The sequence below is a fragment of the Crocodylus siamensis genome, chromosome 8 (genome assembly GCF_052110815.1).
Source record: "Crocodylus siamensis isolate JL-2025a chromosome 8, ASM5211081v1, whole genome shotgun sequence".
Classification (NCBI taxonomy): domain Eukaryota; kingdom Metazoa; phylum Chordata; order Crocodylia; family Crocodylidae; genus Crocodylus; species Crocodylus siamensis.
Window position 1 is genome coordinate 10,659,135 of NC_143402.1, and position 15,058 is coordinate 10,674,192.

The 15,058-nt window shown below is 46.5% G+C and overlaps 1 protein-coding gene across 3 annotated transcripts in view; it reads right to left on the reverse strand.

Annotated features, from left to right (window-relative positions):
- Positions 1 to 2,961: 2,961 nt before the first annotated feature.
- Positions 2,962 to 15,058, reverse strand: part of KIAA1210 (KIAA1210 ortholog) — a 77,408-nt gene continuing 65,311 nt past the window's right edge. For 2 of the 3 annotated variants that reach the window (XM_090059658.1, XM_090059656.1), the window contains exons 7-12: positions 13,312 to 13,497; positions 11,660 to 11,762; positions 8,786 to 10,357; positions 7,907 to 8,058; positions 6,950 to 7,052; positions 2,962 to 5,041 (exon numbers count right to left, since the gene is read on the reverse strand). In XM_090059658.1, the coding sequence (XP_089915784.1) occupies positions 4,866 to 5,041; positions 6,950 to 7,052; positions 7,907 to 8,058; positions 8,786 to 10,357; positions 11,660 to 11,762; positions 13,312 to 13,497 (2,292 nt within the window). In that variant the 3' untranslated portion in view covers positions 2,962 to 4,865. The remainder of the gene's footprint in view (positions 5,042 to 6,949; positions 7,053 to 7,906; positions 8,059 to 8,785; positions 10,358 to 11,659; positions 11,763 to 13,311; positions 13,498 to 15,058) is intronic. The other variant, XM_090059657.1, reaches the window with a different exon arrangement.

Sequence of the window (15,058 nt, forward strand, 5' to 3'; positions counted from 1 at the left end):
TGGTAACTTTCCAGCCTTCTTGATCGCATGTTAGAAAAAGTGAACCTCAAAAATCCAGAAGGCAAAGAAAAATTAACTTCCAGTTAAGGAGTGTTTCAGTATCGTAGGCTTTTAAAGCAACCCCAAGATCCTATATAGGAAGGGTAATAGTCAAGCACTCACCTGGGTAGTTGTACACATGCTTGCTGAAAGCTAACTGGCTCATTTTGGTAAATTTTGGGGAGACTGGCTGCAATTTTTCAAGCCAGCTTTTTTCAAACATTTTTTCCTCACCATTTTTTTTAAAACCATCCAAATATTTCCTTTCTCACAAAGTTACTTTTTCCTCCATTTAATTTTTGGTCAAAAATATTCTGAAGAGGAATGTAAAAACGGCAACTTCTAGCACATTTTAGATGTGGGGGAAATGACCCCAGGATGGGTCAGCATCCAACCTTTCAAAATCAAAACTCTTGAAAGGCTTCAAATCTAATTTTTCAGTTTTTGACAAGTTCACACTTTAGGGCATTTGGTGGGGGGGGGGGGATCAGAATGGGCTGTGAGGTCTTGGTTTGTGTCCATCAGCCAAAACATATTTATATCTACAGAGTATCTGTGGGGTTAACTGATCAAGTGCAGGAGGGGGTGGATTTGCAGAACACCAACATTTCTCACGGTGACTACATCTATACCTGAGAGAACCAACCTCAGGATGCCAGAGTCCCGTTCATCTCACTTACAATTGCCTCGCGCACCTCATCACATGTAGCTTTGGACATCACACCTTGTCTGCAAAGTCAAGGCCATGACCACACTTGAAGTTTGCTGCAGGGCTCACTTACCTCCATGAAGTGATCTGGAACTGCTGTTGCACAAGCAGTGCATGCACACCTGGTTGAGCAGCTCCCCTGTAAAATAGCCGCATCCACGATGCCTTCTGGGCAGGCAGCCCATGGCGAGATCGAGATGCCCTGCTGCTGGGCTCAGGGCTTTCCCTTCCTAAGCACTCTGGGAGCTTGGGATCAAAGTGGAGAAGTCCCATGATTCCTCTTGTTGCATCCATCACTATTTTGTGGAGTCCCTGCCACTCTCACGAGCCCTGCAAGACGGTGCTGCAGCCCTGATCATCACTGGTGGGAACAGGGCACAGCACAGTGCATTCTACACAACCACCTGCGCTGAAACAGATCTCCCTTTTCCAAGGGCTTTCCTTGGTGAGCAGTTGCTTTTGGGCTTGGCCCTGACTAAGAGAAGCCTCTCAGTTGCTCCCAGTATGTACCTAGCCTGCTTGGTGCTGTCTGGGCTGCTATGGAGAAGTGTGGTGATAACAAAAAGGTCCTGTCCACTCTAAGCCAAGTCACAGGGCCTGGCAACGCACGAGAGGCTGCTGTTGGCTTTGCACAGGTGGCATTCCTGAGTTGTACTGGCAGAACCACGTGCCTCTTCTTTGCCCTGCAGGACCAAGCTTTCATGAACATGAGTGATTTGTTCATGGTTATGCAAGGCCCTCCTCATCGCTGTCCACCTGCTTGCATGTGGCTTGATCTGGGAAAACACACAGGGTGTCAGGAACTTTGGAAACTGTTACCTGCTTCTGGCAATGACCAACTGAACTGGTGCTCTAAGGACCATGATAGAGGTGAGGATCCTGCTCCCAGTCCAGGAGACCTGGTTTCCTCTCTGCTTCCTGCCTTCCAAAGCCTTTTCATGGACACTTCCACAGGAGAAAGGACCTGGTTAAGCAGTATCCCAAGCAAGTGCAAAGTGACGGTGGAAGGAGCACTGGAAACTGCAGGGTAGACGGAGGTGCCTTACTGTCAAGACTGGGGACTGCAATATTCATGCAATAGCTGTGTGCTGTATTTTGCTCAACCTCTCTGAGAGCAGGAGAGAGAGCCAGGAGGTGGGCAGAGCTGCTGAACCGTCTGTGCAGCCAGACAGGCATCTCTGCGAAATATTGCATCTAGTCTGGGGTGCATCATGTTCCTACTTAGAGGCTACAGCCTTCTACTGCACCAAACGTGTACCTCTGAGCAAGGCTTTCCTAGTGATCGGTACACACTGATAAAGTTCTGTGCATAATGGGGCAAGGATTTCATTACTCTGCCTTGCACAAGGCTGTCAGGAAATTTCCAAACGATGCCAAGTCATTCATTAAAAACCCACTGAGAATACAAAACGGGAGAGCCAGCTGCATGGTGCAAGTGACAGAAAACATGACTGAGCATTTGTAACCTTGTACAGAGTGAAGCTAGTGCAAAATGAATGAACCAAGCAGCTGTTGTGTGCATACCAATCTGTGCTTCCTTAGGAGTCAACGCGCTCTCTCATCTTGTGGTGATGGAAATGAAAGGCCTGTCCTTGATGGGCGAGGGACTTTGTGGGTGCTCCCTGCATTCCCTATTCTGTTGCCTCATGGCTGCAAGTCACCACGCAGCATGGAGCTGCCCAGCTGGCAAGCACAGCAGGAGCTGTCAAATACCCTGGTTATTAAAGGATGTGATCAAGGCTAATATTAGGCCCATGGGCTTTGATTTTGTAGAGGAAGCCTGCTCTTTGGTTTTTATAAACAACATGCTCTTCAAGGTTACAGGATGCCAGTGACCAAGAGCTGGGGAGATCTGACTCAGCAATGTCGGGAAGAAAGCTCTCCTCTGGCAGCCAAATTCTTCTGATCAGCTAATTATCTTTTTAAAAGGGGAGAGGGCAACTCTCTCAGCAATGCCTTGGCTCACTGAGCTTCCTTCCTGGCCTACCTCACATCAGTTCCTTTGCCAGGAAACAACACTTCAGCTAGCCTGACAGCCCCAAATAAAATCTCGTGTCTTTGCTCTCTTAGTCCTAGACTCAAAGTGCTCCCAGTCTGAGGTCTAGACAGCCCCACAATCCCTCCCATCATGGCCTTTCAAAAGGCCTCTTCCCCTATTAAGGCCCCACTGTTCTTCCCTCCCCAACCCGAGAAGCAGAGCTCTGGCTGACCCATTATGACAATAGCATTTAATAGTAAACCAAATATGGAGATGGAATACAAAAGGAAGCTCAAGGCAAGGATTACAAAAACACATATACATACCATACATTAGAGAAGAGAAAGACAACACTGATGGTAAAAGCAACAGGGGAAGAGAGATCCTGGTATGGCTTGCAGTAGTTAAAGGTGAGGGATTGCAATCCAGACTAGTCAGAAGTGAAACGGGAATTTCAAAATATAGAAAAGTGCCTATTTTACAGAGGGACAAGCAAACCCGTGGTTGTGACATCAGCTCTCCAAAAGTGCAGGATATGGTGCCGAGTTTGTTCTTTTACATAATACTCAAAGGAACACAAGTGCTTCAGTTCTTTGCAGGGGAAGATTCATGCCTCAGGAGAGAGACACACGTGTGGTAAAACGGGCCCAAATGACTGAGCTGACGGAAATACTCGTATTCTTTCCAGTGGTTTTACTCACATGAACGGACCCATTAGCTTCAGCAGGAGGGCTCGTGAGAGTAAGCATTCATCTGCATGAATACATTTCTAAAAATCTGGCCCTTAACACTGGATACAGATTTAGTTATGGATTTAAGCTCAGGCCAGAAGTAGGAGGTAGAAATTCTGGTAATGAGCTGCTCCGAGATCAAATTTGGCCTTTCGCATTTCCACCTATCACCTGACAGCACGCTGCTGAGTTAAAACGAAGAACCACGGGGCAGCTTTTTGCTAAAGACACTCCACCAGCCAAGCCAGGCCCCCCTGTTTGTACTGCTTGTAAACAGAAGATGTCTTATAATGTGCAAGGCTACAGCGAGGAGAAAGGGCAGGTGGGCGTTTTTCAGCTGTCACCACTAGGAACGGCATCTTGCAAAGCTTTGGTGAACGTCGATGGCGAGACTGCTACAGACTTCAGTGATGGCCAGCTGGGCTGCTTGTAGCCGGACCGTCCTAAAGTTTAACTTCAGTTGTGAGCTTAGGAGCGAAGGAAGAACAGGCTTTGTTTCTAACCGTAAATGTGACAAAGCTCCACAAATGCAGAGTGCTGCTCTTTGCTCTAGGCAGGCGTCCTTCCAATGAGAACCCGGTGGTTTCCTCCCTCCCCACCACTCCCTTCACGATGGACCTCTTGCTAAAATAGTTTGGGGGAAGAAATCTCTAGCAAGCAGAAATTAAAACTCAGGAGGCTATCGCTGGTAATAGGTTTACACTCAGTGTCCAGGGACATTGCTCCAGATTTACGAAGGCGTCACCAGAACAGAATCTGGCCCATAAAGGAGATAGCGTTTTTCTAATGCTTGAGAAACAGAACGCAAGAGGGCGTGCAGGTCTGGGCCACTTCCGCGGGTGGTACTTTATGCAGTTGGATGCTCACGTCCAACCGCCTCTAGCTGCCTGCAAATCAAGAGTCCGCTAACCCCATCTTTATGCTTATGGCCACTATGAAACGGATACAATGAAAGCCAAGAGCGGGGGCAGATCTGCCCCATCCCAACATTAGAGTGGAAATCATCGCAACATCAGCGACAGCCAGTCTAGATGCTCCAGTGCACAGCTGCGAAGGCTTTCCCTAACGCTAGTCATAGGAAAATCGGACGAAATACTGCACAAATATGTTTTTGACGGGAAATGCATCAATGTCCCAAAATGCCTTTTCTTGCAGCATCCCTATCTCTTTGTCAAATGCGTCATAAGTATGTAGTGATCAGCCAGAATTTCCTAGCTGAATTTAGACGTGGGGAGTGCTGGGTTTCCTTCTGCCGGTGGCTACCCCTGCAATGGCTGGTCATCTTCACATATTTACAGTCACTGGCTGAAAAGTCCAAGGCTCTTATTTCATCCTCAAAAAAGTCGGTCACAGTGAAGAAGTTACTGGGTGGGATCAATACAGCTATTGCTAATGTTGAGCTTGTTTGCTATTGTACAATCTGGGGCATTTCACTCCAAGCTTTAGCTTTTTTCTTGGCCAGGGACAGCCAGGGGGGTTCAACAGGGCCGCACGGTGCCATTGGCAGGTTAGAGGACTGTCTTGTTTCCTTTTCAGCAGTGGGAGCCCCTGATGCTTCCTGAGCAGCAGATCCAACTGCACCTGCTGAAAACAACACCAGAGCCATCATCAGCATAGCAGGGAGTTAAAAGCACAGCTTGCTAACCAACTTTTGTCCTGCTCTTTAGAGCAACATCATCTAAAGGCCACACAAAACCCTGTTGCTTGAGGCACAAAAATGCCTGCAACGCAGTGATGACACAACAGGAACTAGCAGTCCGACCTTCTTGGCAATGACTCGGCTGCCTGGTCTCCAGCACTGGCCAGGATGCTGTGCTCCCCTGCCAGAGCGAACAGGAGCTGTTTGTGGATGCCAGCAGCAAAGCTCATGATGAAATCAGTGAAAAACATCTGCTGACTCCTGGTCAAAGCCAAGGGAAGTTCCCTGCCCTTGAGGTCCACTCAGCTGGCAGATCTCATCTACCCTGACCCTGGAGCAGCCTTGCTTGTGTCCTTCGGGGAGTACGCTCTGCCCCCTAGCAAAACCCTAGATACATGGAAAAATTTTCCGAAGTGCCCAAGTGAACCAGGAACCAAAGTGCCAACAGGAGTCTGGCGCCTACATGCTCAGTGCCTGGGGCGCACCTACACTGCATCACATATCAGGGGTAGGAGAAAGTTATTGGAAGTCATTTGAAAGATAAAAGGCACAACCCAGTTTAGCACTTGCTCTGGACATCGTATATAGGCATTCACCTCCGCCTAACCCAGGCAAATTACTATTTAATATGGGGACAACCAGATAGTGGAAGGGTTTAAGATCTTGGCAATCTTCCTGTCTTGGTGGTCAAGTGCTGATAATGCTGTCTGTTACCCTGGCAGCAGGACCTGGCACTTTCCTGAACAAATAGTTTCATAGTTTCTAGGGTCGGAAGGGACCTGAGCACATCATCTAGATGCATGTTAGAGACTTCAACTTGGATCAGAGATGTGTAAAATTTAAGAATTGAGCATCAATATGAAGACACTGGACCACCAGGACAATCCTTGGAGCAAGACAGCATGGAGAAAAGTTTAAATGCCCACAGATGGTTTGAGTTTCAGCCAAGGAGAGAGTTCAAAGCCTGAGAGGCCAGGCACTGCCAGCGGAGGCTGCAGAGCCTCTGTCGGCTCAGGCAGCACGAGCGCAGCGGCGTGGGAGTGCTCCGCAGCCATTCCCGACGCCGTTCCAAGAGGGGACTTCCCACTCGTGAAGTGCAAGACATACTCGAGCTTCCCACCTGCCTCCTTTTTTCTGAGCTTTGTAACTACTTTGGCAAGTCTGAGGATCAGACTGATACATCCCGGAGTCCATCCAAAAACCACTTGCTTGTGTTGTAATTGTGCACGGCTGAGCTGGCAGCTGACACGAACATTGCTGTGGGAGGGCAGTTCCTCAGGCAGCCATCTGCTGCCCCACCAGCCATCCGGGATGGGGGGAGATAGCCCAGTCACTCGCTGAAGTTTGTGGACTGCATTTACCCCAAAGTACTTTCAGCTGCAAATCTGACTTGTCTGTGCGCCATGGGAGCTCTAGGCACAGGGCTGCAGGACAGCAAAGACATCAGCTGCACCAACCCAGCAGCAGAGCAGAAAGGCACCATGACTCTCACACCTCTCAGTCAGCATCCCTCCCCTCCTTCCTCCCTGATCTCTTGAAAATGCAGTTTACTTCTGGTCTCTAACAGCGGTAAAACACCACTCCCTCTCCTCCACTCCATGCACTGACACCACAGTTAAGGCTCCTCACATTCCCCACATGCCTTCTCTGGAATAAGCTGGTGAGAAGCATCATGTCCAGGCCTAGACCCAAGGTAATGGCTCAAAATGCTGAGCCCTTGCTCTCTGAAGATCAAGTGTCTCAAGTTGCCCCCCCCCACCCCCCAAATGGAGACACCCCAAAATCAACAGGGACTAACAGAGATCTTGACAATTACCTTTTCTCTTTCTCTTGCACACAAGTCTCTTACATACCTGCTGCAGCAGACGTGATCTTCATCTGTGGTTTCTTCTCCTGAGGGCACAGGCCAGGGGCTGCGCTCTTCCTCAATAAGTTGTCACTAGCACAGGTTGCTTGCTTTAAGACCAAAAAAAAAAAAGTCCAATAAGGAGCCCACAAGTGAGGATACAGATGGAAAGCTCTGCTCCAGAGCTCTCTCAATGTCTCCAAGCCGGGCAGCACGGCTCTTTGGGCCAGACTCAAAGAACGTGGCAAAAGTGAAGGAGGCAGGCACAGGTGGTATGCAGGGGATCTACCAGGGGAGGTCACTTCTCCTTATACAGCTTCCTATTGCTGTGGTTAGCAATCACCGCTTGTGCTGTAGTACCCCCTCCCTATTAAGTCTGCTATACGCTTACGTTCACATGGATCGCTGAAATACCCTTCCACGGTAACCTGTGTGCAAGTATCTCAAAGCCCTCTAAAATGTTAGTGACTATGTCTCTCAACCCTACTGTTGTTACTATTCCTGTTTTGCAGATAGGGAAGAACTGCTCAGAGGTCAAGCAACTTTTCCAGGGTCACACAGGAGTTCTGGGGACCAGCCAGAAAACTCCCAGCCCTGCCCCATGACCACTGTTCTTTGAAGCAGGTCAGAGGGACAGGGGAAAACTGTCAAAACTTAGAGCAGGCTTGGGACTGCTTCCAATTACGCTGTGTGTTGGGCACATCCTTAGAAGAGGTCAAGATCCAAGAAGAGTGAGGGAGCGCAGGAATGGAGTACTACAGAAACTGAGGCCCAGTCACACAAACATCTATTCATTCGCACCAGCGTCAGCCTGCAGGTGTTGAGAACATCGCTGCATACATTGCTAAAAGCCTGCAGTCCAAGACTATAAAACGCAGCATTTTGCAGAGATGCCCACCCATGCTGGCACAGCATTTGCAACCACCCTAGTTCACCCGCCACTAGGCACCCAACTGCACTGTACCTCTTCTTGATCCATTTTAGTCAAAGGTCTGTCCTCAACTTTATGTCCTTTGGCAAAAGGATGGCCCTGGAAACCTTTCTGCTTTAGTTTTGCCATAGACACCCAGGCTGGTTCAGAAGAAGTAGTTTCCAAGTGTGGACCAGGGACTTTTTCTATAAAAGAAGCATATTCACAGCAGAGAATGGATTTAGGTTGGCCAAAAGCTAAAGAGTCTGGTGCTTTAAAACGTTCAGTATCTATCCTGTTCTTTGAGAAGTGGGAAGACAAATCTGCTTTACCTCCTGATTTTGTCCTGGCTCCTTGGCAATAGCTGAGGTTAATCCTGTTTTTCTGCTGGAGTCTAAGCCTGACCTCAGGCCCACTGAAGTCAATGGCAGAACTCCCATTGACTTAAATGGAAGTAAGATTTAGCTTTCAAAGCTACATCCTTTGACTAAATGTGGTATCTTTCTTACTTAGTCCAGCTAAAAACAGGCTGCCTTTCCATATCCCAAATATTGTGTGTCAGGTAATTAAAAAAAAAAATCACGACTAAAGTGACAACTGGTTATGCTCTAAATTGCAGTAGCCTGAAAACCGTGTGTAAAGCACCAGCAAGTTTCAAGAAGCATAGGTGAAAACTCCTCTATGTGAAGATTTGCCCCTCCAGCTACTGTGCGGTTGCTACTCTTTCCTGCTCCTGCCAAACAGCCAAACTCAAATTATGAGGCCAAATTGCAGCCCTGATGCAACCCAGATGAAGGCAGAGCTGAATGTGGTTCTCTGCCTTGGGGTCCAGGCTATCAGAGAGAATTTATACTCCTGTTTTTTCCACTCCTTGCAATTGTTTAGCATGGCTATTGTTCTCAACAATTTTGGACAAAAATACAGTGCAAATACCTGATGGTTTGCTGCCATGCTGCTTCTTTGTCACTTCTTCAGGTTTGCTTCTAGGAGGACTTTTTCCTTCTGGGAGATCAGATTTTTTAGCTAACGATTTTGTGCTGCTTGGCAGGCCCTGAGACGGCTTTCCAGTGCCAACCACTTTGTGATCCTCCTTGAGAGAAGCAGGCGCCTGAGTCATTGATGGCATCAGCTTTGGGGACTCATCACTGTGATATTTGAGTAAGGATGATGTTCTTCTCAGTCTGACTCCAAATGGACTTTCAACATTTTCTGCCCACTCCATGCAGGAGTTCAAACCGCACTCACTGCCCTTATCAAAGCCTTCTGGGCTGTTCTTGATAGACTCCTGCATGGCTGCGTCGAAGCAAGCGTGGTCTTTTGCTGTTCCTTCAAAGAACTCTGGCCGTATGGGCGACGTTGGGGAGCTTCTAGCGCAGGAATCTTCCTTGGAGCTGGACCCCCCTGAAAGAGACCTTTGCCAGGCAGGAGCAATGGTGAATCGAACTGGCTTAGCAGCAGCAGATTTGAGTGGAGCCTTCACACTGTCTGAGGATTTGCTTTCTTGCTTTCTCTTCTTTTGAGAAGTGATGTTGCCTGACTGGTTCTCCTTAACATCGCCATTAGAAGGGAAATAACTCTTGAAACCTGCCAGGCTTGAGGAGGCGAGGCATCCGAGGGAAGGTTTTTCCAAATTGTCAGATGCACCCGTCTGCTGACTGCCCTGACTAATCTTGGAAACAGGACAAGGCATTTTAGAAGGTAATTCTTTGTTTGCTTTGCTCTGAGGCAGCATGCAGTCTACCTCCGAGATGGACAGAGACGAGCTTTTTTCTGTTTCTGTGTGGTCTGTGGGTGGTTTAAATTCTATAAATTCGCATGTTTCTTTAACATCTTTTGGTGCCGATGTGTCCTCAAGCATGGAAACGGCCGTCTTCTCCCTCTCAGAGGAAGCCTCCAAAATGGCTAAATGAACCTGCGATATACACAGAGCAGGATCTGGGTTGGGCTGGATGAAACTGCTCTCAGTAGTACATGGATGATCTTCAGCTTTACCTACAAGCATCAGACCCGAGTCTTCAGACTCTTTGTCACTTTGGTCCATAAGGTTTGTTAGAGATCCCTGGATGGCAACTTCCACTGCATTTACAGCCTCCTTTTCCATGCAGCGGCTACCTAAATCTGATGTTAGCATATCCAGAAAGACAGCTGCTTCTGTTTCAGCCTGTAGGGAACCAGAGGCTGCAATTTCTTCTGGATCAGTATTTTGCTGATGCAATTTGAATTCACCAATAGATTCCTCAAAGCAGCGAGATCCTGATTCCTCCTCTGCTTTGGTCTCTACCTCAGCCTTCGCTAAAGAAGGCTGAACCTTCGGACACGATGCAGATACTTTACAGTGATGGTCTGCTTCTGTAAAGCATGAATCTTCTTGCAGCACAGTACAAAATACTTCTGCCACTGGGAGAGAACTCCAGAAGTGATCTGCAACATCAGTAGCCTTTGTTACGGTTGGCAGCTCCTTAGCACTACTCCCCTTTACATTTCTCTCTTCCTGGACTGCTGAACCTGTATTGAGTAGAATAGAAACAACCTCTGTTGTAAGGTTACAGCTCATACAACACCTCTGACTCATTCATTTTGTGCACTTTGGTTACTTTTTAACCATTCCCAAACATTTTTAAGCCATTTGTGAGATGCCCAAACACTGTCAAAATACATTAAAATGGGTGATGCGCTAGTGAAATAGTGTGGTTTCCATTTGAATATGTAGCAGGGCTGGGAACTGGCTGGTGCTTGCTCAATTATTGAATTCAGTCCAATTCCCCGAGTTCAAGTATCCAAGCCATAACAAAATCACCATAATAACTAACATATCAGTAATCTCAGGTCTATACAATCCGCAGTACCAGCAGTGGAAAGCTTTTCCTGTTGTTGTGCTATTTCTGAATTTAACTCCCAGAATTATGTCTTTTAACAAAATCTGAGCTTACAGCTCTGGTCAAATACTTTGGGACCAGCAGGTCTCCAGGTGCTTTGTAAAGGCAGCAGAAGATGCTGAGCTACCTACCAAGTGAGGCCAAAGAGCCGGACTGCATTCGCTCATCTTTTACTTTAACGCCAATCCTGTGAGATGCTGAGAATCCTCACTCCCTCCTTCACTTCTGGAGCCATAAGCACTTAAGCCCCACACAGCGAACGTTAAGTGCCCTGTGGGTTTGATCCATTAGCTTGGCTTAATAGGAAAGCATTGGTGTTCTGACAATCACTGCAGTCACTCAGTGGGTTTATGGCACACTGACTGAAGTTGGGGCTTGTAAAAAACTGGGCAATTTGTAAAAGTTTCAGTTGATTTTACTAGTGCATTCAGAATGAGTTATCAAGGAAAAAGTACTTGGTTCTTTTAAACACACATTTCACAGCATCTCTCAAGACGGCCTATTCCAGGGGCAGGGTGTGAGGCAGCCTTTATGGGCCTAGGGGAGCATTTTTAAAACTGAAAGCTAAGCCCCTGCCAATGAGATTTAGGCTCCTCTGCGACCTATGTGCTTTAGTAAAAGTTACTCCTATCCATTTTTTTACTGCCTTCCGCAACATTGATCAATCCATTTAGCATCACCGTCACTTGCTTGTTTAGCACAGCACATGACACTTTTCTTGCCACCAACTGCTACTTTGCCAGTGCCTGACAATAGGGTAAGAGCTTATGATTTTATGAAAATAAAATAAAGTAAAAAAACAAAACAAAACAAAAGCAGCCTAGCTGTAATACAGCTTTCAGTCAAACCTGGATTCTATAGGCCTGACTCGTAATCTCCACCAAAATTCATTTATACGATTTAAAAACTCAGCCTTCAAATTAGGCATTACCTTCCCAGTTAGTTTCCTGCTGGTCACTGTCAAGTAATTTTGCCAAACTTTTCTTCTTTTCTCCAGCTTCAGGAGAGCTCAACTCATTTTCCAGTTGCTCTACCTACCGTGATGTAATGAGTTCAGAGTAAAAAATTATGCACAAAGCTTACATTGTCTATAAAAAACAAGCACATACACATACAAACTGGTACACACACGGGGGAAAAAATCCTGTACTGAAACTTAAACCATGCCCTGAATAAATGTTGCCACTGCAGTGAAGATCTGAGCAAGACATCCATGCTTCAAAATGCAACTCTTTGGTTTCAGAATAATTGTAGAATTGACATTTTTTGACACAAGATGCTTTCAAAGCATCTCATGGCAGGATGGAGGAGAATACATCGATATGTCACGTCATCAGGAGATCAGAGATGGCCATGCCTTCATGGGCTGCAGCACAAAGAGCATCACAGATTCTGTGGGAAACGTGTTCCCTTATACCTCAGTCCGCCTGGCAGGGTATTTCTCCCTCTTCCCAAGAGCAAAAAAAACACAAAAACAAGGGAATCCTTATTCCTCCTAAAAACAATTGTTCCAGAAAAGATTTTCATTTGGAAATGCTCTTGGTGCAGAGAAAAATATGCTGTGTGGAGCTGCTCTGTACCTCTCTGCCATACTGCTCCCAGAGAGACCCTTTACATCCTATACGCCCCCCACCTCCACAGTATACTTTTCAGGGTCCGGAGAACAAGTGTCTTCCCCCAGCAGGAGCCTCCCCACCCAGTTGTGATCCCTTCTGCCATTGCAAATGGAGGAGATCACAAGGCTCCATATGTTAGGTTTCAAAACCCCAGTTGCTGCTAGGGCCAAGGCTAGTCCAAGGCTTCTTACAGTAGTACAACTTTGGGATGCAAAGGATTAAAAAGAGAGTTAGTTGAACAATTTTTTGCAAAAAAGGTTTGTTTAAAAAAAAAACAAAACCAACCATCTTGTCAAGCAATACAAAAGCTTTTCCAACCTCCCCCCACAACCCCCCCCAAAACAAAACCCCTTTGCAATAAATAAATAAATAAATAAATCTTTCAAAACTTTTTCACTGAAATAAATCAAGACACAACCATTTCCAGTTTTATTCACATCGATGAAACCAAAATCAACTTTTGGGTATAGGAGGTTTGCCCTCTCTTTGCTTTTTTCCATTGGAAAAAGGAAGAGGAGGGGGAGAAAAACTTGATTTTTCCCCCCCATTTTGATTTGAACAAAGCCCTCCAAAAATCCTTTGGAGTTACAGAGGTGAAATTTTCAAGTAAAAGACTTTTGGGCCAAACTTTTCCAGAGGACTGACTTCTCATCTTTTGACCAGCTCTGACTAAGTCGATCTGTGGGATGCTTTATTCCATAGATTGCTCTATTATCCTGTTGATTATTTGTGTCAGTTTGTTTCCACAACTTAATGCTCACCCTAGCACAATTCTCCTGCTCCTGGCTGCACAGGAAGAGTTTCAGCTCAAAACAGGACAGCGGTCTGATCCAGTCTCTATTAAAGCCCACAGGACAATTCCCGCTGGAATCAGTCGCACCTATTCTGGTATTGAACCTGTTCATGGGATGCACATGACATACACCAGCATCGCCCACGGTGCCCTCATCCCCACAGCAAGACTTACCAGGATTTGCTGGTTCTTACTAGTGAAGACTCGCTGTTTCCGTGGGTTTAGTGCAATCCTGTGCTTAGCTGCAGAAGTATCCAGACAGCCCACGGGACTGGCAGGAGTGCTGAAGTCGACAGGAAGCACGCTGCTGGCTGGGGAGGCTGGAGCGGCAAGGACTGCAGAGGGGGCTTCAGAGGGGATCTGTAAAACACCAGTATGTCGTTATGTATTTTGCTTGGCTCTCCTGTACCTGAGAAAGCAGTCCCCGTTGCCACCTTCTTCTAGCTCATATGACTGGTTTTGAGTGTTTTCACTCCGAAACCAAATGGCATTAAGACATTAGCAGCTGAATTTTTCAGCACTTTAAAGAGCAGGTGTCCCATGCCAATGGATTTCTTTGTCACTGATTGTACCTGACACAGAAGTGGGGTGCAGCTGAGCTTTTCTTTTGCATAGTATCAGCTTTTGCCACCCCTTCTCCCAGGTCCTATAAATATTAATGAGCAATTAGCAATACCTGCCTGCACCAGCAGGAGACACTGCTGCAGTTTTTTTTAAACAAGGTCCGCTTTGCTTTCTCCTCAGGACAGCAGGAGACAGCGCACAGTATAAAGGCACAGAAGTATTAGGGCTCACTGCTCCTTTCCATCTCAGGTTCAAAGGCAGTCATTTCCTCCCCCAATGAACTCACACAGCAGTCCTACGCCCCCTTGCATCTAGCAGCCCTGGACCGTTTTCGAGGTACAGACATCCCCACAATACTGCTAGCCTTGGGAACCAAATGTCTGTAGCGCAGAAAAAAGATGATTCTCTTATAAACCGAGCGGGCAGACACGTTTGCACTGAAACCCAAAAGCCAGGCAAAGTTTGCCTGGTTTTGTGACTAGTTTGAAACTCAAACTAGGGTGGCTGGCTGGGAGACTGGCAGTTTCATAGGCACTCAAATGAGCTTTGTTTAACAGCAAAAAATTGCTGTTTTCTATGGTTCAAGCCACAGTACCATGAAACATGGGAGTTTGTAAGGGGTCTGGCATTCAGATTTGGGGTTTGCCTGGATGGGAAACATAACTCAGGGTCAGGGAAATGTAATCAATGCGGAGTGAATAAAATGTTCCTACAGACTCTTCAGACAAGAATGTGCAGCTCCCCACATTGTGACTCATTACCTCGCATTATGCAGCATCAAGCTACGAGTCAGCGATGTACAGTACACGTGAGAGTGCCAGGACTTGGAGAAAACAGGATGGCACAGAGCTCCGTTCGAAGAAAAATTCCACTGGACAAGTATTTAATGAAATGTAAGGCTTACGACTTCCAGTATAAATACTGGCTACCTTGATGAAATACAGTCAAGTTTGCAATTCTTTTTTTTTAAAGAGTCATTATCTTAAGAGCATCCATAAAAGAGTCACTTTAAAAAGGATCTGTTAACAACCCTGGCTTTTACCAAGGGCTCATCCAGTTTAATTTAAAGCAACAGGCTGCATCTGGTCGCCTGCCTTTAAAACGAAAAATAAACCTTGAACTCTGGTTGCAAGAATGAGTCATCATTTTCAGTTTGGTCTATAAACCCAGAATCAGAATGGGAGCTGTGCTACAAAAGGCTTTTCCCCCAACTATATTCCTAATATCGGTCTCATCATACACATCTCCATTTAAGAAAAAGTAACTGCTGCTGTTGATGCGTCTCAGCTCATAGAATCAAAACAACTTCCCCACCGAAGCTATTACAGTAATTTTAGGTCTCTCTTTTTTCATAGTG